This window comes from Ruditapes philippinarum, unplaced genomic scaffold (assembly GCF_026571515.1).
Source record: "Ruditapes philippinarum isolate M1 unplaced genomic scaffold, ASM2657151v2 ctg1206_1_1_1_1, whole genome shotgun sequence".
NCBI classification, from domain to species: Eukaryota; Metazoa; Mollusca; class Bivalvia; order Venerida; family Veneridae; genus Ruditapes; species Ruditapes philippinarum.
In genome coordinates, this window is record NW_026858413.1 from 99,857 (window position 1) to 124,080 (window position 24,224).

Here is a 24,224-nt window from a genome sequence, read left to right on the forward strand (position 1 = left end):
AAAAAAGTAATTTTGTTTCAATGTATCACATATATTTGGAATAGGTTATTTTGTCTAGATAATTTATTATATTTAGTGGTTCTTAGTTTAATATCAAATTCCAGGCAAATATGCAATCTTGTCTTTTATCAAGTAATAAGTAAACAATATGTTACTAAAAATTGATTTTATTGAAGAATTTATTCATTACTATTCTTTGATATTACAGATATACTTTTGCTATTTGTAAAATAACAGAACATTTCGTCCTCAAAGTCATTCAAACATTCTGCAATATTTAAATGGGCATAATTATTATCAGTGCAATGGAGATATTTTTCTTTACCTCTGTCTTTGTACTGAAATTACTTTAAGAAAACCAATCATTTCAATTTTACTTGTTATCCAATTTATTTTGCTTCGACCAGACCTTTCAAACATTTCAGTATTTCAGACATGGCATTATTTTGTGAATTGATGCATTTCTACTTTTTTACAAAAATACGCAACTTAATTATCAAACAATGAGCACATCCCAAGAACATGCAGAAAAGATTATTAGTGTTTCTGATATTCAACTGTTATAGATAACAATTGTCAAGTCTGATTTTGTACATGACCTGTGACTGTTCACATCATTTGGCAGCATCTTTGATGTGCAGCATCAACATTTAACTTGTTTTTATTTTGTTTAGTAGAAGGCCATTAGCTCCATCCTCTATTGTTACCGTATAAACTCTATTGTCCTCTTTTGTTTTGATTACAGTTAGAAAGCCCCATATCCATATTCTGTAGTGCAGACGTATTCTGTAGTGCAGACGGACAGATGTTTACCCGGACAGGCAGACAAAGCGGCGACTATTTAATATTAAAATTGCGCACAATTTGGTAGAAACAAGCAACAAGGTTAGTAAGCATATCAATATATCTAAATGTAACTCAAATTAAAGATTAAACAAGAATGTGGAATGACACATATGACCCCCACCCCCTTCTAGCCCTTGACTCATATCATTGGTAATTGTATTATAGGAACTTGCCATAAATTGGTACATGGAAGTGCTCAGTTATGGAAAAAAGAAAAAATGACCTACTAGTTATAACCAATCAATATGAGAAACATGAAGACCTTGACCTTTGAACTTGTGACCCCATTATGACTAATCAATATGTGAAATATGAAGACTTTGTGAAAAATTTTCAAGGTAAAATCAGAAACCAATCTTACATTTAAGGCTGCTGTTACCTTGACCTTTGAACTATAGTAATCCCAAAATCTATAGGTCATCTACAACATATTGCTATTCAATATGTGAGATATGAAGACTGTGATAAATAGTTTTCAATATAATGAACAGTAACCATTCTGACATTTAAGGCCCTTGTCTGGATCCATGCTGGTCACAAACGCATAATTGGTTTTGTCATGATGCGGCTCATATGTTCCTTTACACTATGGGATCTTATATTTACATAAATTTACCTGCTTGAGCTGTCTCTAAGGTTTCACATTTTTGCTGTAATTGTTTGTTCTCCTGGAAGAGTTTATCTAACTGTAAAATTTGTTTTTCTTGTCTGATTAACTGTTTCTTCATTACATCAGTTTCTGATGTAGCTGTGTCCCAACTTGACTGTAGTTCTCTGATCTTTGACTGTATCTCTTCCTTTTCTTCAAAAATAAGTTAAATTACCTCTCAATGACAGAAATTATATAACACAGACATTGTAGCTATTTTCTACCAGGGTAATAATGCCTGATTCCTTACTTCAACTCATATAAATGCTGACACATAACAAGGAAATAAACATGCTTGTACAAATAGTTGACATAATTGAAGCATAAAGGGGCATATTATGCCTCAGCAAATTTTGACTTCTTATAAAAGGGGCAAACATTAGGTTTATATGTATGAATTTTATATGAATTTAAATAATGGTTTTTAAGAATGTTAGATGCTTCTTACCTGATTGACCTTGATTGTCAAAGTTGTTAAAAGGTCAAGGTCAGTTCAATAAAAACATAGTTTGTGTTATGCCTTATAATAAGATGGTTTGTGTTATGCCCTATAATAAGATGGTTTGTGATATGCCCTATAATAAGATGGTTTGTGTTATGCCCTATAAAAAGATTGTTTGTGGTATGTCTTATAATAAGATGGTTTGTGTTAAGCCCTATAAAAAGATGGTTTCTGTTATGCCCTATAAATAGATGGTTTGTGTTATGCCCTATAATAAGATGGTTTGTGTTATGCCCAATAATAAGATGGTTTGTGGTATGCCCTATAAAAAGATGGTTTCTGTTATGCCCTATAAAAAGATGGTTTGTGTTATGCCTTATAATAAGATAGTTTGTGGTATGCCCTATAAAAAGATTGTTTGTGGTATACCTTATAATAAGATGGTTTGTGTTAAGCCCTATAAAAAGATGGTTTGTATTATGCCCTATAAAAATATTGTTTGTGGTATGCCCTATAAAAAAACGTAGTTTGTGTTATGCCTTATAATAAGATGGTATGTGTTATGCCCTATAATAAGATGGTTTGTGTTATGCCCTATAAAAATATGGTTTGTGTTATGCCCTATAATAAGATGGTTTGTGTTATGCCCTATAATAAGATGGTTTGTGTTATGCCCTATAATAAGATGTTTTGTGTTATGCCCTATAAAAAGATTGTTTGTGCTATGCCCTATAAATAGATGGTTTGTGTTATGCGGTTTGTGTTTTGCCCTATAAATAGATGGTTTGTGTTATGCCCTTTAAAAAGATTGTTTGTGGTATACCCTTTAAATATGTGTTATGCCCTATGAATGTGTGGTATGTCCTATATATAGATGGCTTGTCTTTCAATTTGTGTTATGCCCCATAAATAGGTAGTTAGTGTTATACCCTTTCAATGTTGTTTTGGCTATGTATGTTGTACTGTTAGTTTCAAGATAACTTATATAAATAAGAGAACATCATATTTTTTTCATGTAATTGTGGAAATATTTTATAATTTTTGTACTGATATGTCCTGTACACATTTCAACATTAATATGTGGTGTGTCTTCCACATTGTTTTAAGAAGCCATACAATCTTGCATGACACCTTTGATATGTTTATAACTTTATATTTACATCAAATGTTCCCTTTATCCAATAAAAGTACCTATATGTTTTAAATAGCTTCAAATCAGCATTACATAATTCAAACAACTTGTGTTTGTTTTGTTTTTTTCACTAAATTACAAGTTATGATATATATTTTATCTGTAACCTAACTTCCATGTGTAATCTTTTTGTTCTGATAAAACTATAATAACATTTTTTTAATTTGCATTTTGATATATAAATTGACATTAGCTTACCTTTTATTTCACTATCACATGTAGATTTAACATGTGATAACAGTATACTAAGTTCTTCTTTCATCTGGACATCTCTCTTCTCCATAAATGTATGAATCTCACTTAAAGACATTTTTTGTGAGTGTAAAGCTGACTTTAAGTTTGGAAGTGTTCGTTCTAGATGATTATTTCTTTCCCTACAGTACAAATACAAGACAAATGAACTCTGCTTGTCATAAAACAGTTGATTAATAAAATTCTTAAGTAAGAAATGTTTTAACTTAATACTTATAGCTTAAATTCTTCTGCTTTGTATAAACAATCTATTCTAAACTGTGAAGAGGTATGGTAAACTGTCAATTTGTTCATTTAAGAAGTATGACATGCAATTACATGCCATATTTCCAGCCACCCAGATAGGGGGATTTGTCTGTAAAAAGCAGGGGATTTGGAAAGTCCAACTAATTGTACTATTCGATTAGATATAGTGATATTTTGTGTATGAGCAATATCTCCCCTATAGAAGCAAACTTCTGACCCAGAACAAAAATATATCAGAATCTAGCTTTAGCACATCAATATATTTTGACTAAGGATTTAGACTAAAAATAGGCGGATTTTTAGCACGGGAAAACCAGTTGTAATTTTTTATAATATGTAAATAAATATATATATATATTAATCTGCAAAGAATTCTTAATGGAAATATCGATAATGCAGTTTGATTTCCATTTTCACTTTAAAATGTTTAGCAGGTTTATTTTTATTTTTATTGAAAAATTTACAGTTCTAAATGAAACTTTGTTTTGTTCCTTTTCTTTGTTTCAACTTTAAATCCCCTCTTAATGTTTGGTAACCGTGATACAACACCAGGGCCGGCAAAATCAATTGTCCGTATTTCCCAGGTTGTCCCATAGCCTGTACGGAAAAGTGAAGATTTTTAAGAATTAACTATGTAAATATCATACGGGCAAGTTTCAAATGCTACACATAAGAACGGACAAGTAAGTCAAAATCAGATTTTGCCGGCCCTGCAACACTAGATTCAAACTCTGCAAATCTTTGATACTTTGAGTTCCTTGAATGTTAGATAACTTGCCTATTAATTATTTTTTATCTAAAGACATTGCATAATTCCTTACTTTAATCTACTTCAAAAACAAAACACCAACACCTCATTCAAGGGGGTGTTACATGTCCTAAAATATTGAAACGTCATCCAATTCTATATCAGATATTGTCATTGGTTCAGCGCCTGCAATACTGACACTGATTGACAGGATCATCGACAGAGAATTATGTCATGCATGGTTAGATAAAATTCCTTTCTTAATTCGTTGACAGCTATTGAAAGTAATTAAAGTCTGTCTGAGTAATTATCAACTAGCACGCTGTCATTTTTAGAGACGATGTATAGACTGGTATATGTGCTTATTATACTAAGTGTATCGTAAAATAATGTTTTATTGGTAACAATTCTGCTTTTAATTTTTTGTTAGTTGGATTCTTGAAAATTGGGGGAATCTGATCCCATGGCGGGAGATCGGTGGACAAGCCTAAAAATCGAGGGATTTTGTCCCCCAGTGGGAGATATTACATGTATGATTATTCTGTACTAATAACTTAAAATCTCTCTTCAAATACATAAAATAGTTGAAAAAAATCAAAATGTTGCTTAAAGATAGTCCTATTTTGACACTTTTTCTACAATCATTTAGTATTGAAACTACACAAATATTACATTATCATATATGCAAAATAAGAACAATTTACATTAAAGAGTCATTTATCATTAGCATGCGTTAACGCTTTGTTTGTATGTTTATCATCATGTTTATCGTCACACCAAATTGTTACTACACTACTGTAATATCTGTTATTAAATGGCTTTATTACACTCCTAAGCCTTGGTTTATGTGATAAGGAAGTATATTCTTATTTTGCAAGGTTATTCTGTAGACTTGTAATCAAGTTCTATTGCTCTGATATGTATTTGGAGTAAATTGACAATATGATGCTTTAAAGTCATGAAAAATTGCTACCAGTTAACCATAAATTTCAATAAAAGATGTTTCTACAATTTTATGGATGCCCTTTAAACATAAATATCAATGACATGTGTTTAAAGTTACAAACTTACTTGAGACTTTTATTTGCATTTTCTACTTTCTGTAACTTTTCTATAATATCATCTTTCTCATTGCGTAGACGTTCACATGTTCCCTCAGAATTCTTTAAGTTATTTGTAAGTGTAGATATTCTGAAAATTCACAGTGAAAACATGACAAATCATAAACTTTTTTACATGACCAATGTAAATTTTACATAACCCATGTGTGTTTTACATGACCGATGTAAATTTTACATGACCCATGTGTGTTTGACATGACAAATGTAAATTTTACATGACCAACGTGTGTTTTGCATGACCAATGTGTATTTTACATGACCAATGTAAATTTTACATGACCAATGTGTGTTACATGACCAATGTGTATTTTACATGACCAATGTGAACTGTTAACATGGTCAAAATGTTTTGTAATATATGTTTATGTATGAGCATACATATATTTAATAAATCATGCCATCACGTAAACATGTCCACCAAAATACACTGACAGACTTTGAAAATGCATCAGTTCGGTTTATGCTTTTTTTTTTTATAAGAAAGAGCATGTTCAATTTCTAAAAATGTTTACATACTGAAGGACACATGTGTCTTTAATTCTCCTTTAAAACAATTGCTTATATAAATAAAAAAAACCTCAATAATAGAGGCAGTGACAGTAACAGTTTTTAAATTGAGAATTACAGACATATATGTCCTTTAGTATGCAAAAATATTGAAAAGTCGAATATGCTCTTCCCATTAAAACAAGGAAAAACCCAACTGATGTATTTTCAAAGTCTATCAGTGTATATATTGTACATGATGATGAAGCAGTGTTCATTCCCTGTGCAAGTCATATAATGAATCTGAATTATATTTATTCAGATTCATGAACATTTTTACATTCAAATGTTGAACAGAAAATGAAATTAATAAAAGTAATTTCAGCAATTTTATACAAGGAAACATTTATTTTAAGACATGATATTTTCACTCAGTATACTCACGCAGCGTCTTTAACTGTTAAATTCATCTCGAATTCTCCCCTTTCATCTTGTAACACTTGTAGTTCTTTTTTCAGTTTATTTTCTCTGTCCTCGCAACCTGCATGATGTTCTAATTCTTTCTCAAGGGCTTTAAGCTTCTTCTCTAATGCCTTTATCTCACTATGTATGAGATAACTCACACCACAATATCTAAAAATATACGAGCCGCATCATGACAAAACTAACATAATGGTTTTGCGACCAGCATGGATCCAGACCAGCCTGTGCATCTGCGCAGTCTGATCAGGATCCATGCTGTTCGCTATCAGTTTCTCTACTTGTTATAAGGTTTGTAAGCGAACAGCATGGGTCCTGATCAGACTGCACAGATACGCAGGCTGGTCTGGATCCATGCTGGTTGCAAACCCATTATGTTGGTTTTGCCATGACGCGGCTCATACACTTAAACATAAAACAAACAAATGGAATGTAATACTCTTGCTTACTGTTAAATTACTGTTAAACTACTGTAATAAACTTGCTTACTGTTTAATTACTGTTATTTTCATCTGCTAATGGTCAACATTATATTTTTCCAAAATGAGCTCAAAAATGCTGCAGTTAAACTGTTCACATAAGTAAGAAATGGAATTACAATTTGGATGTATGAAAAGCAAACCAGCTATCACACCATTAATGTTTAAAGACATAATTTTAGCTTCTTCATGATTGTAAATATTTATTTCAATAGTTTAGTGGCAAGAAGATAAAGCGATAATTATAACACTGTTATAACTTTCACTCTTGTTTTTCTTTTGCCATAGGTTTGATCCAATCTTTAATAGCATTGATGATTGATATACTTTGGGATATGGAAAAAAGAATAAAACCACTTAGTTGAAATTTATTTGTTTTAAATTGGTCTAAAATTCTATTATGCATGGTACAGTACCTGCACACTGTTTCATCTCTGTCCATTTTTTGTATAGCCTCTGGGAGAGGGTGCTGAGGCGTAAAACGCCCCTTTATATCTTCAGGCTCAACTTCAGACATTTTGATTTATTGACCACTAAAAACTATTAAGTGACCTGAAAGAAGAATACAGAAATAATTCCAAAATGAAAACAAAGTAAATGTATCAATTCAAAGCTGAGAATTTATATATGATATAACTAAATTGTAATAACAGACAGTTAGTATTTCTGTCTTGTGAAAATTTTCATTCCTAAGACTAATTAGGCCAGTATCATTATTATAATTTTTTGTCCTCTATGTTTATATGATGCTATACGATAACTATCCAAGTTGCATCGTCATATTCTAAACCTTTAAACGTTATTTATAAACAAGCAATTATCATAGTATTGCAAGCAATCCATAAGTCCCCTACCGGTAAGAGCCCAAGCAACATTCTGAAGGGCCATTCACTTAGGTTCCTATTTTAAGTAAATTTGTTGAAAAAGTTCTTTAAAAGTGATCACAGGAAACAGTTTTTATGTACAGACAGACGGACTGAAAGACACTCTAAAGTTATTTTTTAAACATCCCTGTTATCAAAATATAACATTTTTAAAATCCTATCATGATTGTAGAAGTTGGAGTAAAAATTACCAATTTCTCAAAAAAAAGTCTAAGTTCAAAAGGGGCATAATTCTGGAAATAGTCTTGCTAGAGTATTGAACACTCACAAAATTTAATGTTGAGTGATAATAAGAAACATTTATATGAAGTTTGAAGTAGATACATTCAGAAAAAGAAGTTATTAAAAAAAAAACAATGTTTTTTTCATGAAAATTTAAAGTTCAAGGGAGGTAATTCTGAAAAATTCTGTGCTAGAGTTGTAAACCTTGTCACATATGATGTGGTTGATGACAAGCAACTTATATTTAAAGTTTGAAGAAAATACCTTAAGAAATAAAGAACTTATAGTGAAAAAACTTAAAAACTAGAACCAGAAATCTTGAAATTCAGTCTATTTGTTGCCATAGCAACCAGAATTTTCAACATAGGAAGATAAGAAAAGGATGTGCATAATTTCCATACTGCCATCTACCCATATGTCAAGTTTCATAAACATATTTTCAGTACTTTTTGTGTTATCACTGGATCCAGGTTATGTGTAAAATTTGCCATATTTTCAGTCTATTTGTTGCCATAGCAACCAGAATTTTCAACATAGGAAGAAAAGAAAAATACATGCATAATCTCCATACTGCCATCTATCCATATAACAAATTTCATAAAAATATTTTCAGTACTTTTTGCGTTATCGCGGGATCCAGGTTATGTGTAAAATTTGCCATATTTTCAGTCTATTTGTTGCCATAGCAACCAGAATTTTCAACATAGGAAGAAAAGAAAAAGACGTGCATAATCTCCATACTGCCATCAATCCATATATCAAGTTTCATTACAATATTTTCAGTACTTTTTGCGTTATCGCGGGATCCAGTTTTGTGGACGGACGGACTGACGGACGGACAGACGGACGGACGGACAGACAGACAGACAGACGGACGGAGGGTAAACCTAAAGTCCCCTCCGGTAAACCGATAGGGGACTAAAAAGTTTAAAATTAGGACACAATAATTACTTTCCATGATTTTTTGTTAAAACAATTAATGGTCAATGTTTTATATTTCTATATGGGCAAGTAAAGTTAAGGTGCAGTCAAGTATACATTTCTGTCCAAACTTGTCCATGGGCAAGTTGCAAGAATTCATATTTCCATATCCATTAACTAATGGTGGATAAATGGATGGATGGATGGATGGATGGATGGATGGATTTATTAAAGATAGGATACAATAGGATAAGAAAGATAGATAAGATAGATAAGATAGATAGATTTCCTCCATTTAGAAGAGCATAAATTATCATATGTACAAATATAATATAATCAAATATTACAAACAACAGATTTACATGTAACAGTTATGATATTGACATGGTTACATACTTATTTATACATTTGGTAATCTTATTAGGTTTAAGAAGCGGATATTTGCAACCATTACAAACAAATGATAGTTAAACGGAATTATTACACTTTATCACACACCCGTGCCGATTTTGTGACACTCTTGACCTTGTAATAACAAATCTCCCTAGCAAAGTACAGCAAGTAACTACAATGCCCGGCATATCTGACCATGACACGGTCTTCGTTGAACTTGACCTCAGCCCTGTCACCCACACGAGACAAACACCCCGGAAGATCCCACTATACAAGAAGGCTAGATGGGATAGCATGAAGGAAGACATGGCAACACTCCACCAAACAATCAAGTCTATGGTGGAAAACAACACCGACATCAACACTATCTGGGACAAATTTACAACTACACTGAAAACAAGTATACAACAACATATCCCCCACAAAACTGCTAGGCCAAGAGAAACATCACCATGGATTGACAAAAGCATCAAAAGACTTATTCGAAAACGTGACCGTCTCCATAAGAAAATGAAAAAATCTCAAGACAAACAACATCAAAGAAATTACAAGACCTGCAAACACTTAGTGCAGAAGAAACTCCGACAAGCCTACTGGACATATGTCGATAATATTGTAACGCCACAGCCTTCAGATCCAAACATACACAGCAGTCAGAAACGTTTTTGGACCTTCATAAAACACAAGAAGAAAGACAATCAAACAATTACTGGACTAAAAGAACATGGACAACTCCACTCCTATCCTTAGTCCAAAGCTAACATTCTAAATCAGCAGTTCAAATCTATATTCACAGACAACATCAAGATCACTGCTGATGACTTCAAGAAGGGGGACTACCTCAATCCACAATCAACACATCCTGTAGCCCCTGAAATATCGATAACCACAAATGGAATCACCAAACTCCTTCTCGCACTGAACCCACATAAAGCTGCAGGACCCGACACCATAAGTCCTCACATCCTCAAGGAATTGGCAACTGACATCGCTCCAATACTCAACACCATCTTCACTCTGTCACTTGAAAATAGCACCATCCCTAATGACTGGAAGAAAGCCAATGTATCCCCAGTCTACAAGAAAGGCAGCAGATATAAACCAGAAAACTATCACCCTATCTCCCTAACGTGCATCTGCTGCAAGCTCCTAGAACACATTGTCACCAGCCACATCATGAATCATGCCGAAAAACAAAAGATTCTCTATTAGACCTCTCCAACACGGCTTCAGAAAGAGCAGATCAAGTGAAACACAGCTTCTTGAATTCACAGATGACATAACCCGGAACATGGAAAATGGCAAACAGACTGATGTTCTCATCATGGACTTCGCCAAGGCCTTCAACAAAGTTTGTCACAGCCTTTTATCCCACAAACTGGAGCACTACGGCATCAGAGGCAAGACCAACCTGTGGATTCAGGCTTTCATAAGCAACCGATCCCAATCTGTAGTCTTGGAAGGGGTAACCTCAGATACAGTGTCTGTAGAATCCGGTGTCCCACAGGGCTCAGTCCTTGGCCCGAGTCTGTTTCTTTTCTACATAAATGACATCCCAGAGGGTCAAAACGCAGTCATCCAACTGTTTGCAGATGATACGCTGGCCTATCTTGCCATCACAAACAAGTCTGACTGTTCCACCCTACAAGCTGACCTCGACAAACTAGCTGTCGGAAGAGAAATGGAAAATGTATTTCCATCCAGACAAATGCCAAGTCCTCACCATCTCCAAGAAAAGAAGCCCCATCTGCCATAACTACACTCTTTATAGTCATACTCTAGAGTATGTCACATCAGCTAAATACCTTGGATGAACCCTGAACCCTGGGGCCAACATATACATAACATTTGTAACAAAGCCAACCGTATCACCAGCTTCCTGCGAAGAAACCTCAACATCGCCTCTACTTCCACCAAACAAGTACCACAACAGGTCCAGCGTCACAGACATGCTTGCAGACCTTGAATGGAAATCATTACAAGAACGTCAAAAGGAGGCCAGACTGATCATGCTCTACAAAGTCATCAACAACAAGGTAGCTCTAGACAACTCATACCCTCCAACTCCAAATCTACAAGAAATTCACACAACCTAACCTACAAGATACCCTACTGCCGTACACAATACCGTCAACAATCCCCTTCCACGTACCATCAAAGACTGGAACAGCCTACCTCCAGATGCTACGTCAGCCGGTACAGTTGAGTCATTTCATACTCATCTGTCCCAACTCTATATCTAAACCACACTCTTGTCCGTTTTTAACCTGCACTGTATATATCACTCACTATTTTTACTCTTTCTTTACGTCTTGGGCATTAACCTGGCAGTAAACTTCAGTTAGTTGAAGGTGGCCAGTATAGAGTCACCGTACCAGTGCTCAACCAGTTTTTCACAAAATTACATAAAAACTCTTTCAGAATAAAAAGTTTGCTGGGAAAATTATTTTTGTTACAAAGCTGGCCCTTTCAAACTCACAATAAGCTTAAGCGTTTTAATTACACAGATCAGGATACAATTTACCACAGAGTTGTATATAGGGTATAAAACTACTATATTTTTCAGGCAACCAAACCAGTGCTCGACCAGGTGGTTTTATCTCTATCAGAACTTTTATTTTTTTAAAACAGATATGACTTTTTATGTTCAACAATTCTATTTCAAAAATATTTTGAAACATTTATGTTTTAGGGTCTATAAATGTTAATATGAGAACAAATATGATACGAAGGAAATGCTATACATTGACAAATAGTGTTTATAAGAGTTTTGGTATTTACATATACTGGGGTGTTTGAGATTACTTATTCTCATATTTTTCTTTACTAAAATCACTCTGCAAACATAGTTAAGTCTGATAATTGGTGTAATATACAAATGGTTTACGCTTTTAGTGGTGTGTTCCTGATTTGTTTCCGTACAGCTGCCATATTTGTTTACATTTTCATAGCCCCTGCCTTTTACGGAAAGCAAGGTCTTGATAATTTTTGAGCACATTTCCTATGGGAAATCATTTGGAATCATAAGAGTAAAGGCAATTTAACAAAGTATTGTCCACATTTGCCCTAAATTATCATTAGTTTAGTGTTTTAAATAGTTTTTACTGCTACTTTTATTATAGAATTGCATTTTGTACTGTTAAATATTGTCTGCAAAATGGCAAAACTTTTAACAAACTTGGAGTACTTGTACATGGTGTAGAGTTACAAGTCAGGTACAAATAGCACACACAAACTCCCAGGGTTTTTCCACTTTAATGCATAAATCGTAAACAAATAGAAGTATTGGTCGAGCATTGGGCTGGTCGAGCACAGGTACTGTGACTCTATTGGAAGAAGAAGAAAAAACATTGTTCTCAGTGAAAATGTTTTGACATTTAAAACTTTACTCCACCGGAGCTGGCAAAGTCAAAGATTTAATACAAGTGACATTTACTGAAGTTATCTTGATAATACTGTATAGGAGGAGCTTACAAGTCATCTTGGCTGAAATGCTCAGAAGAAGAAGGTAATCATGGTAAAGGTAGGATAGAAATGAAAACTGAAATATGATCGATAAATTTAATTATAACACTTCACAATATTATCACTTTTGAATATATGTTCTGATTTAACTTACTCGTTAATAACTACTTCTTCTATTTCATATTGTTGTCATTCAGGCTAACGTACGGTTAGCTTACTTGCTTACTCGAAATTCTATAGCTATATCAGCCATATTGAAACCAATGACAACATCCGGGGATTTTCGCTCGGAACTTAAAATACAGTACCATACTGTCGGAAAATCTCGCGGAAACCGCGGGAAAACCCGGAAAAGATCGTATCGAAAAGATAAAACCGCCTGCTATATCACATGTATCTTATACCTTATCCAATGTTTCAAGATCACAAAAAAGGATTTAGTTATTCTAATAGTTGAAAAGTTGTTAGTCCTATGTTAATTTTGTCCATTTTTATGAAATAAATTAACGAAAATAGTTTAATGCAAGTTATTTAAAAGTAACTTTAAATATCCTTGACATACTGCAGTAGATCTCAATTATAAAGTTTAAAAGTAACGTTTTACGAATAACTTTCGAGCCATTTATGCATTTATGTGCAGAAATATATGACGATAAGTTGTAACTTTGGAGGTATTGCATTGACTGGCTTTTTGAGTAAGTTTTCCTTATCGATATCATATAACAGAATAAGAAAATTTATACAATAGATACAAACAGAAGCCCTAAAGAGCCAAAACACGGCAAAATCGAAAATGTTGCTTGTTCGGTTTCATTGAGTATGTTCATGGACGGTACTGTTTAGTGCAAAAGACCGTCCACGCCCCTAGCTCCGGCTTAAGCAGAATTCAACATTTTAACAAAAAAATGGCGAAATTTTGTAATTTTGTTTAAACGAAGTAATGGTCAAAAGTTACTGATTCGTTGGATATTACCTTTATAGTTAAAAAATAAGAACGTCATTTAATCTTGAATTGGAGAAAATACATGTTGGTAATATAAAAATTTAAACAACAAATTCTACTTGTTTCGACTTTGATTCGAAATATGAACATGAACAACAAAAGGCGGCTGACAGTTTGACAACCATTGAACAAAAAAGCACTAAAGCATGCATTATCGGAGCGGTCCGGGTTTGGTGGTTGCGGTCGGTCTATTTACCCAAAGACACCCCAAGACAACCCCAAGACACTTTTACTGACATGTAAATATATCTCAGTTTTACCTTTTTTATGGGATGAAACTATGCGACTTAACATTTACAGATGAAATCTCTCTTCATTTATTTCATTGTATTTTTAATGTAAGATTATAAATATATTCTTTTTTGTGCAAACATTTTTACCATAATGAAATATATAATGCCAATGTTGCAGGATTTTGGTGTAGTGCAACTCAGCAAGTGTTTAATTCTGCGATAATGTCATTTTATGAGTGACACAATTTTGATGTTTGATTTTTAAGTGTCATAATATTGATTTTTTTATTTCATTTGCCCCACTTTTCATTAGATTAACATAGTCTTGTTTTTTCAGTAAAGTTAGTTTCAATCAAAATATTTCTTTTTTATATTAAAGAGAATATCAATAAATATTTAGTGATGAAAGAACTCCAAACATAATTAACAATATTTGATATAAAATAGACAGTAATTAACAAGGTGACACATAAATAATCAGTTGTCGTATATAATAACACTTGCCCACTTACCCAACAAATACAATATATAAGTTTTTTGGGGTATCTTGGTGTGTCTTGGGGTAAATAGACCGACCCTGATGGTTGTCCGGTTTTGGTGGTCCCCAACCAGTAAGCTAGATATAAACAGTAGCAAGACACTTCATTCCCCAGACACTTTACCCCTCAAATTTTAAAGACACTTCACCCCTCAAGACACTTCACCCCTCAAAATCAGTAAGACACTTCACCCCTTACTCATTTTTTTCTAGAAAGTAAATAAGCCGACAACATAATGCTTTATATGTTTATTTTGATTATTTAAGTATTATTTGATTTTTAGTTTTTCAATTAAAGGATAATCTACAGACATTTCTAAGAGTAAATATTTGTTAAGTAAATAATGCAGAAACAAAAAAAAACATGTTATAATTTATTTAACTCATTTACATAAAACAGGCAATAAAACATATTATTATTCAACAGTTATCTCATAATTGATTAGATAATTGGATTGAAAAGGTATTATTGTATGAAAAATAAATAAGTAGTAAATGAATAAATATTGTATGTAAAATAAATATATTAATGAATATTATTGTATGAAAAGTAAATGAATGAATAAATATAAAATAATGAATACAAAATGAATATAAAAGAATATGAATGAGTTTCTGTAGGAAGATAATTCAATTAGTGTTATCACTTCCACTTTAAACGAAATTAGTATAAAATATATTTAAATATGAAATAAAAAAAATAGAGAATTTACTTACTAATAACTTTTTGATACTTTTTTGTAGAGCAAAACAACAATATATCTATTGTCTTTCCCCGTAATCAATACGCTTTTACATTTTTATCTCTGATGAAAATATATAGTTAAAAACAACAGAAAACACATAATAAAAACAATTTATTTGAAACGAAATACATTATATACGAAAAACGATTAGCTTATATCAACACATTTTTCATCTAGAAAGATCTAATAATGTTAAGAAGACCCGGCACTGACCGGGCCAGTAAATATGATACTATTCGCCGGTCTCTCGTAAATTCCGGTCAAAATAGACCGGGAGAGACCGGAGACCGGAAGCGACCGGACCGGAGAATAGTACTTCCCCAATTTTGACCAATTTTAACACTAGTCATATGAAAATATGCAATCACCGTGAATTAAGTGATGAGGCGGAATTAGTGATGTTGAGTTTATACTTGATCACTTTTGAATACATTAAACATTTTCTACATAAATAATTGTTTAACACAAAATAAAAAAAATGGGGGGATCAAATTTCTTAAAATAAGCGGTGAACTGTCTGAGGTGTGAAGTGTCTGCAAAAAAGGCCTATGGTGAAGTGTCTGTAAACCTATACATGTATAAACAGCCGAAAAATCTTCAAAACAGCTGATCTATTTTTTGTGCGGAGTTTCTTAGAATTCAAACGTTTCTTTTATTTGATTAAGTAACACATTGATCGATTTTACTGCACAAGACGAAAATGAAAGAAGGACTGGAAACTGTTGGGAAATCAGTATATAAATTCGAAAATAAAATAAGATAAATTAACGGTTGCAGCAATATCATATAAAGTCACTGGTTGCATATAATCTACATACATTATATTTCGTATAAAGTCGCAATCATTTAATAGTACACTTAAACCCATTAGCTTGTTGTGTATGGTAATGGAATCTCACATTCGAAGTTTGACGGAAAGGCCGAGAAGTTGCGATTGTGTGAATTTTCCATGTTGCAAGCGATATACGGCGGATATACCTGTGCCCAGGTAAATATTTTGGTTATAGGTGTTTATCAGTGTTTATCAACGTTTAATTATTAACTTTGTAGGCCACCATAAGTCTATATGTGTTTGAGTTAATGTAAATAATGATATAAGTATCTAATTAATGGTGTTTAAACATGTCACATTGTAAAAAGCCAAAAGTAATGCAAAATAATTTTCAAGGTAATTGCGTCGCTGACATCACAGACACTTGGAGTATGGACCCCGCCCTTCTCCGCCCCTGAATATTAAAAACTAAAAGTATTGTTTATTACAAGAATAAGTTTTAAATTTGTGCTTATATTAGTATGAGACGGTTAAGTGTCTAACACATGAACAAGTTTGAATAGAATTTCATAACGTTTTAAAAAAAGTCAATTTTTTTCCAACGCTTCAATTTCCTGAAGATACCAAGCTTCCAAATGTAAACACAACTGACCTACATATATTTCAGGTATTCATGTTATCGCATGCCATTTATTTCTGGTGTAAATCAGTCGATGCATATATTCCTTTAATAAATAACTGCATGTTATTATCAGATCGTACCTTTCTTCCAAGCTTTGCACATTTAATTATATTTTCATAACTGAGTCACATGCTTTTTTACGAATTCATGACCACTGGAATGTTTCCCGTAAATTACAGCGGGAAAATCGCTGGGAAAAAGAAATTCAATCGCAACTACTCGGCCCTTTCCGTCAGTCTTATTGATTTGGTTTCTGTACTGATTAGGGGAAGTAACCGCTGCGGGGTTTTGGTTCTCGGCATGAAAATGAAAGCGCAAAACAGTGCCGAAACTCATTCCAGTCATCTCACATCAAAGGAAAGCGTACGTTGTTATCTTCATGAAATTATGGATATTCTAGGGACTTTTTTAAACGTGGTTAAAATAGCGGAAAACATGTTTTATGTTCAAGACATGTGACCGGGTCGTAATAATATGCAAAAATATTTTGACGTACGGTTTGCACGATAAAAATAGGCATAGTGTATACAAGTGCGGATCAAGAAGGGGAGCCACGTACATAACCCCAAGCGTCTGTGGCTGACATCAGACAACACACTGTGTTTTAGGGGCTGGTTACAGCGATTACTTCAGGTTGGTTTAACATAAATCATTTAGATATATCTCATATTACACAAAGACATTTTTGTTGCTGGTCAATATTTGATTTCGGTGCACACAGCGCTAAAAACTTAGTTATTAATCATGTAAATATAATTAATTTATGGATTTTTTTTCACATGATATTATTAAACTTTTGATTCAAATTTGAAAACAGACCATATCTTTAAGTTTGTATTGGAATTATCTTTCCAATGATATGTAACACAGGTGAACGTTGGGTGGCCATGACTTACACTATACCCCCCTTAATAACCCCTCCACAACCCAAAACCAAAGGTGTTTGGCGCGTTGATTGGTCACTACCCTCGGGCCTACCCCCCTCCCCCTTACCCACTCTACAACCCTCCTACCTCTCAAAACCATGTAAACTGTAGTATTTTTCATTTTAAACATGTTTTAATAGTTAGTTCATGCTTTTAATTCAATTACATTCATCTCCAACAATAAATAAAAAAATGATATAATATATATTTAGTAAAGGTATGCAACTCGCTGCTCATTTTTCAGCACTCATCTTAATATGAACTCCATAACTCCAACATTTTTTCACTAATTTTCAATATCTTGGTACCAAATAGTAGGGAATTGATTACTCTTAAAGGAATTTAAGCTGTCATTACAATCATTTCAAGTTTTAAGAAGATATGTAATCTCGAAGTCACCGCAAGTGTAACTCGACAGAGATCTGACCGCTGGGTTTTTGTCAAAATTACCCGACTAAACTGCAATTTATTCAAAATGAATGAAAATTATTTTGTATTGCGCATTTAAATACACAAAAAAAACTTTTGCTCATATTGCCATTGTTTAAAAACACACATGAAATCTACACACAACGACTTATGACAAGTGGCAAGCGAGCTCTTCAAAAGAATCTGTCATTCTTTGATGTTTACACATTGCTGTGTAATCTGAATCATCAAAGGTGCCGAAAATCAGCTGACTTGCACTCATTTCTTTATAGATCAGATGTTAAAAAAAACTGTCAAGAAAAGATTACACAAAGTAATGTTCAATTTTGCCCATTGTGAAAATATTTTTATAGGATAATTAGCGGGTCAATTTTTGACATAAAAATCTAGTAAAAGTAAGTGCGGGCATTTTTAACCAGGTTTTCAATTTTGAAAATCCTGGTTATTAGATTGGGGTATGGCGGGCGGATGGGCGGATGGGCGGCTGGGCGGATGGGCGGATGGGCGGGCGTCAAACGAAATTGTGTCCGCTCTGTAACTCTTCAACCCTTTGAAGAATTTTGATGAAACTTCAGACAAATATTTACCACATCAAGATGACGTGCAGAACGCATGTTCCGCATGGCTGGCTCCAAGGTCAAGGTCACAGTGACATTAACATTGAAAATCCTGTCCGCTCTGTAACTCTTCAACCCTTTGAAGAATTTTGATGAAACTTCAGACAAATGTTTACCACATCAAGATGACGTGCAGAACGCATGTTCCGCATGGCTGGCTCCAAGGTCAAGGTCACAGTGACATTAACATTGAAAATCCTGTTTACATGATTTCATTAACATTGAAAATCCTGTCCGCTCTGTAACTCTTCAACCCTTTGAAGAATTTTGATGAAACTTCAGACAAATGTTTACCACATCAAGATGACGTGCAGAACGCATGTTCCGCATGGCTGGCTCCAAGGTCAAGGTCACAGTGACATTAACATTGAAAATCCTGTCCGCTCTGTAACTCTTCAACCCTTTGAAGAATTTTGATGAAACTTCAGACAAATGTTTACCACATCAAGATGACGTGCAGAACGCATGTTCCGCATGGCTGGCTCCAAGGTCAAGGTCACAGTGACATTAACATTGAAAATCCTGTCCGCTCTGTAACTCTTCAACCCTTTGAAGAATTTTGATGAAACTTCAGACAAATGTTTACCACATCAAGATGACGTGCAGAACGCATGTTCCGCATGGCTGGCTCCAAGGTCAAGGTCACAGTGACATTAACATTGAAAATCCTGTTTACATGATTTCATTAACATTGAAAATCCTGTCCGCTCTGTAACTCTTCAACCCTTTGAAGAATTTTGATGAAACTTCAGACAAATGTTTACCACATCAAGATGACGTGCAGAACGCATGTTCCGCATGGCTGGCTCCAAGGTCAAGGTCACAGTGACATTAACATTGAAAATCCTGTTTACATGATTTTAACTTGATTTGGCAGTCAAAGGTCATATCATCTTTGGAGGTAATTTAAAAAAGATATGATATATTATTTCATGTCTACTTTGTAACTTGTTTTTCATTATACAGAATTATCAATATAATTATAGTGAACAAATTCTTCTGTGCTGAACTCGTCCTACATTTCTCAACGGATTTTGTTCAAACTTTCACAGAAGCTTTGTCATCAAGCACCCTGGCACATATTGTCGGGGTTTTGTGATTGGATAGTTTTTGACCTAATTATGGCCCTTTGTTTTTTTCCTTATACATAATATTATAGTGAACACTTCTTCAGTGGCAATTCCTCCTACATTATTCATGTTTTACATTGCACATAGTTACATTGTTTGTTGCTTGTATTTGTATTTCAAATACAACATATTTATCTACAATGGTGATAATTGAAAACCTGGTTTCATGGCATTGCCATGTTTCTTGTTTTTTATTTTGCTTGTTTGAAGCCTGTATTCAATCTGCTTTTAAAGACTTTTTTTTTTTTGTTAAATCTGAAAATACTGGTCTTGTCAATTGCAGCAGATTTCTCTCGCTCTGTCCTTAAATGTAATTGCTTACGTAATTTGGCGTGTTTTTTTTGTTTGGTTGTTTTACATTTTTTCGCATTTCGACCTTCAATGCATTGATGAAATATGATCAAAGCCTAATTATAATTCTGTGAGAATGGCTTGACCCCATTTAACAGACATTCTTTCATAATACACCAATAATAAACACTTTGCCGGCCTAGCAGACGACATGCTATTCTCGAGTAAGTAATCGTAGGTAAAATAGTCTGGCATGTGGTAGGTTTAACAGTTAATTATAATACTTACTGCGACATTTCTTTGACAAGTCGTATTATTAGCAGCGTATTTCAAGACAACACAGAATTTTTTTGGGGGCAGTTTTTTTTTTTTTTTTTTTTTTCATTTTCCCAAAATACAGAGTCGGCGGGTCTTTAAACCGAAATATAAAAAAATAATGGCCTAAGTCATGGCCACGCAACGTTCACCTGTGATATAGAACACTTATATTACTCTTATTTGTTTCAAATTTTGGCTTGTGGTAACATAATTAAAGGACATGAATATCGTCATCAATTAAACTAGCAGCACATAGAATGCTTTCATCTTGTCACCATGGCAACCAGTAACTAGGCCATAACAGTAAAAATTTGTCCTCTTCTGTTTGGGTATTCTGTCCTGGGGGGTGGTCATAGGTTTTCCTTATATGTATAAAAGTAAAAACTTCAAAACTTCTTGTCTGAAGAGAGGTTAGATATTTTGTATATCAGGGCTCGAATCGCAAAATGCTAGTTGAAAAATGATTTTGCGAGTAGATTTAGGCCATCCTTAAAAAAATGTTTGTTTGCAGTAACCCGACCCAGAATTTTCAAGGTAGGTAGGTAGGTCGATTTTTTTTTTTATTGAACTGTACTCCCAAATAAATATGGAATTTCAAAATGCTGGACAATATATGCTTTGATAATCTGGTAACAATTAATAAATTGATAACTGAATTCTAATTTAATAAGACCTACATTTTATTTCTTCTATTAACATTTAAAAGAAGCCTATATGACTGAAATACTGTTGGAAAAAGGCGTAAAATGACACAAAATTTAAAAGAACGAAAACAAAGCACAAGGCTTAATTTTCTGATTCAAAAATTTTTTTTTTATCCAGACCATGAAAAAAAATTTGAGTAGGGGCAAATTATGTGAGTCGGTCGCGTTACTGCAAACAAACATTTTTTAAGGCTGGCCTTATGACTACTAGCAATTTTTTGCAAGTTGAAGAAAAAATGGAATACGCTCGTCAGAAAAATCGGAAATATAAATGGGGCGTAATATTTGCAGGTAGCCGAGTTATAAACTATGGGCGCACTTGCTGTCTGGTTTACATTTTCTATACATTAACCTCGCTTAAAAAAGTACACAAATTTAAACCAGTCCAAATGTCATTATGTCCGTGTAAATCAAGTGTGATCGGAATAAAATGTCTAAACAAAAAATAACTAACTTCTTCTCACTTACTGAAGCAAATGTGTCTTCCAATAACAATACTCTGAGTACAGAAGATGATTCACAGTCTATCAAAAGAAAGACAATCAGAACTTCAGTTGAAACGGTTAAAAATTGGGAGAAAGAACTGCATGTCAGTCTTACGTACAAACTCAATGACGATGGAAATGTTGCCAAAATATTTTGCACAGATTGTTGTGCGCATAATCCAGACAAGACATCGTCTGTATGGCGATGATATTGCATTATTATTTTTTTTACATGTAGATTGACATTTGATAAGAATCCCTGTCCCCTAAATCAAGTTTTTGAGTAGAAAGTGATGTTGCTGATTTGTAACCCGGGCAGTTCGAACTCGTCCAAATAAATTACAATTTTGGAATTAAAAAATCATTGTCGTTAAAAGTGCTAGTTGAATTCAGTTTTTGCTACTAGTTAAAAATTTGTCTACTAGCAAAAAATTGCTAGTGGCAAAAAAAGTTAAATTTGAGCCCTGGTATATACTATTATCTATAGGTCTTCAACCATAGTTGTTCAAAGTTTGCCCCTATTGTTAAAATTTGCCCATACACAAATAACAGTATGTCTTAAGGTGCATGGTTTTGGGAGGGGCCAATGAAATTTCAAGTTGTTGTCTTTTCAACAGAGCAAACAAATTTCTGTTTCTTTTTTATTGAAATTGTCAAATGCATTATTATGTGGTGAAAATTTGGCTACTTTGAGACTGAAACAGATATACATAGGTATCTCATAATTGTTTTTTTTTCTCTCCATAGTTTTGTCTTCCTTTACTGTATCAAGTATCTTATTAGTTGAGCATTCTGTCTCCTCTGACAGCTCTTGTTTGTTTTTGGCATGAGGATTGTATAAATGAAGGCTATATTCTCTGTGCAAGTTTATTATTGTACTAACAATGTCATATTACTCTCTGTACTAACATTACTGTTACTGTAAATTATTGTTGTATGTGTATGCTCCCTGTAGGGAAACTAACTGGTTGACATGTACAATTATCATCAATAATATTTCCTAGCTGATGTATATAGTTTACCACAGTAAGGAATTCAGAAAAAAAAGTCACTTGGCTATGGTGCTGGGAAACAATTCAAAGGATGATAAAAATACCAGGTTGTAATTCTTTTAAGAGAATATTTTACTGTTTTTGAGCATTAATTACATTTTGATACATTTTTAGCTCGACTTTTCTATGAAAAGGGGAGCTATCCTACTCGCCCCGGCGTCGGCGTCGGCGTTGGCGTCACACCTTGGTTAAGTTTTTCGTACCACCCCACTTTATTTCAGAAGTATTACAAGTATGGCTTTGAAACTTACCATACTTGTTCACCATCATAACCTCCATCTACAGACAAGAGTACATAACTCTGTCAAGGTTTTTGACAGAATTATGGCCCTTTTTTGACTTAGAAAGTGTATTGAGCTTGGTTAAGTTTTTTGTACCACCTCACTTTATTTCAAAACCATTGGAGGTATTGCTTTGAAACTGACCATACTTGTTTACCATCACGACCTTCATCAACAGACAAGAGGACATAACTCTGTCAAGGTTTTTGACAGAATTATGCCCCTTTTTGACTTAGAAAATACATTGAATATGGGTAAAATCCACTTATTGCCTTAACCCTTTGAGATATTGCTTTGAAACTTTTAATGCTATTTCACATCATTACATCATTTGACTTAAACATTTCAAACTTTGCTGCAGTGTTCAAGGGTATCACACAATTCAGTAAAATAATTCTTCACTAAATATCTTAATGCTCATGGCCATTGTTCACTTTAAAAATACAGAGATTCTTGTATTGCCTTTTACTGCAAAAACTTTTTTTATTGGCAAGCAATAAAAAAGTCGAGCGCGCTGTCTTACGGACAGCTCTTGTTAGCTCACCTGTCACAAAGTGACAGGGTGAGCTTTTGTGATCGCTTTTCGTCCGGCGTCCGTCCTTCTTTTAAAGAACCATAAGAGCTAGAGCTTAGATATTTGGCATGAAACATCTTCTAGTGAATGTCTACCAAGTTTGTTCAAATAAAAGCCCTGGGGTCAAAATTGACCCCGCCCCAGGGGGTCATTAATTTTCCCTATATGCATATAGTAAAAACTTAAAAAATCTTCTTTTAAAGAACTCAAAGAGCTAGAGCTAAGATATTTAGCATGAAACATGTTCTAATGGGTGTCTACCAAGTATGTTCAAATAAAAGCCCTGGGGTCAAAACTGGCCCCGCCCGGAGGGGGTCATTGATTTTCCTTATATGTGTATAGCAAAAACTTAAAAATCTTCTTTGGAAAAACCCAAAATAGCTAGAGTTTAGATATAAAGCATGAAACATCTTTAAGTAAATATCTACAAAAATTGTTAAAATAAACGCCCGGGGGTCAAAACTGGCCCTGCCCCAGGGGTGTCATTGTTTTTAACTATATGTGTATAGTAAAAACTTTGAAAATTTTCTTTTAAAAAGCCAATGAGCTAGAACTTAGATGTTTAGCATGAAACATCTTCTTACGGGTGTCTACCAAGTCTGTTCAAATAAACAAAT

General features: G+C 33.7%; 2 protein-coding genes across 10 annotated transcripts in view; one reads left to right on the top strand and one right to left on the bottom strand.

The window, feature by feature from the left end:
• LOC132753131 (myosin-2 heavy chain-like) overlaps window positions 1–13,102 on the bottom strand; it is a 78,359-nt gene extending 65,257 nt beyond the window's left edge. For all 5 annotated transcript variants that reach the window (XM_060743566.1, XM_060743565.1, XM_060743564.1 and 2 more), the window contains exons 1-6: window positions 12,981–13,102; window positions 7,358–7,493; window positions 6,427–6,615; window positions 5,447–5,566; window positions 3,328–3,503; window positions 1,463–1,648 (exon numbers count right to left, since the gene is read on the bottom strand). In XM_060743566.1, the coding sequence (XP_060599549.1) occupies window positions 1,463–1,648; window positions 3,328–3,503; window positions 5,447–5,566; window positions 6,427–6,615; window positions 7,358–7,458 (772 nt within the window). In that variant the 5' untranslated portion in view covers window positions 7,459–7,493; window positions 12,981–13,102. The remainder of the gene's footprint in view (window positions 1–1,462; window positions 1,649–3,327; window positions 3,504–5,446; window positions 5,567–6,426; window positions 6,616–7,357; window positions 7,494–12,980) is intronic.
• Window positions 755–24,224, top strand: part of LOC132753133 (uncharacterized) — a 59,695-nt gene continuing 36,225 nt past the window's right edge. For 2 of the 5 annotated variants that reach the window (XM_060743575.1, XM_060743569.1), the window contains exon 1: window positions 16,180–16,334. The gene's annotated coding sequence lies outside the window, so the exon portion shown is untranslated. Of the gene's footprint in view, window positions 886–16,179; window positions 16,335–17,231; window positions 17,434–22,665; window positions 22,800–24,224 lie in introns of those variants that run through there. The other 3 variants (XM_060743573.1, XM_060743572.1, XM_060743570.1) reach the window with 3 other exon arrangements.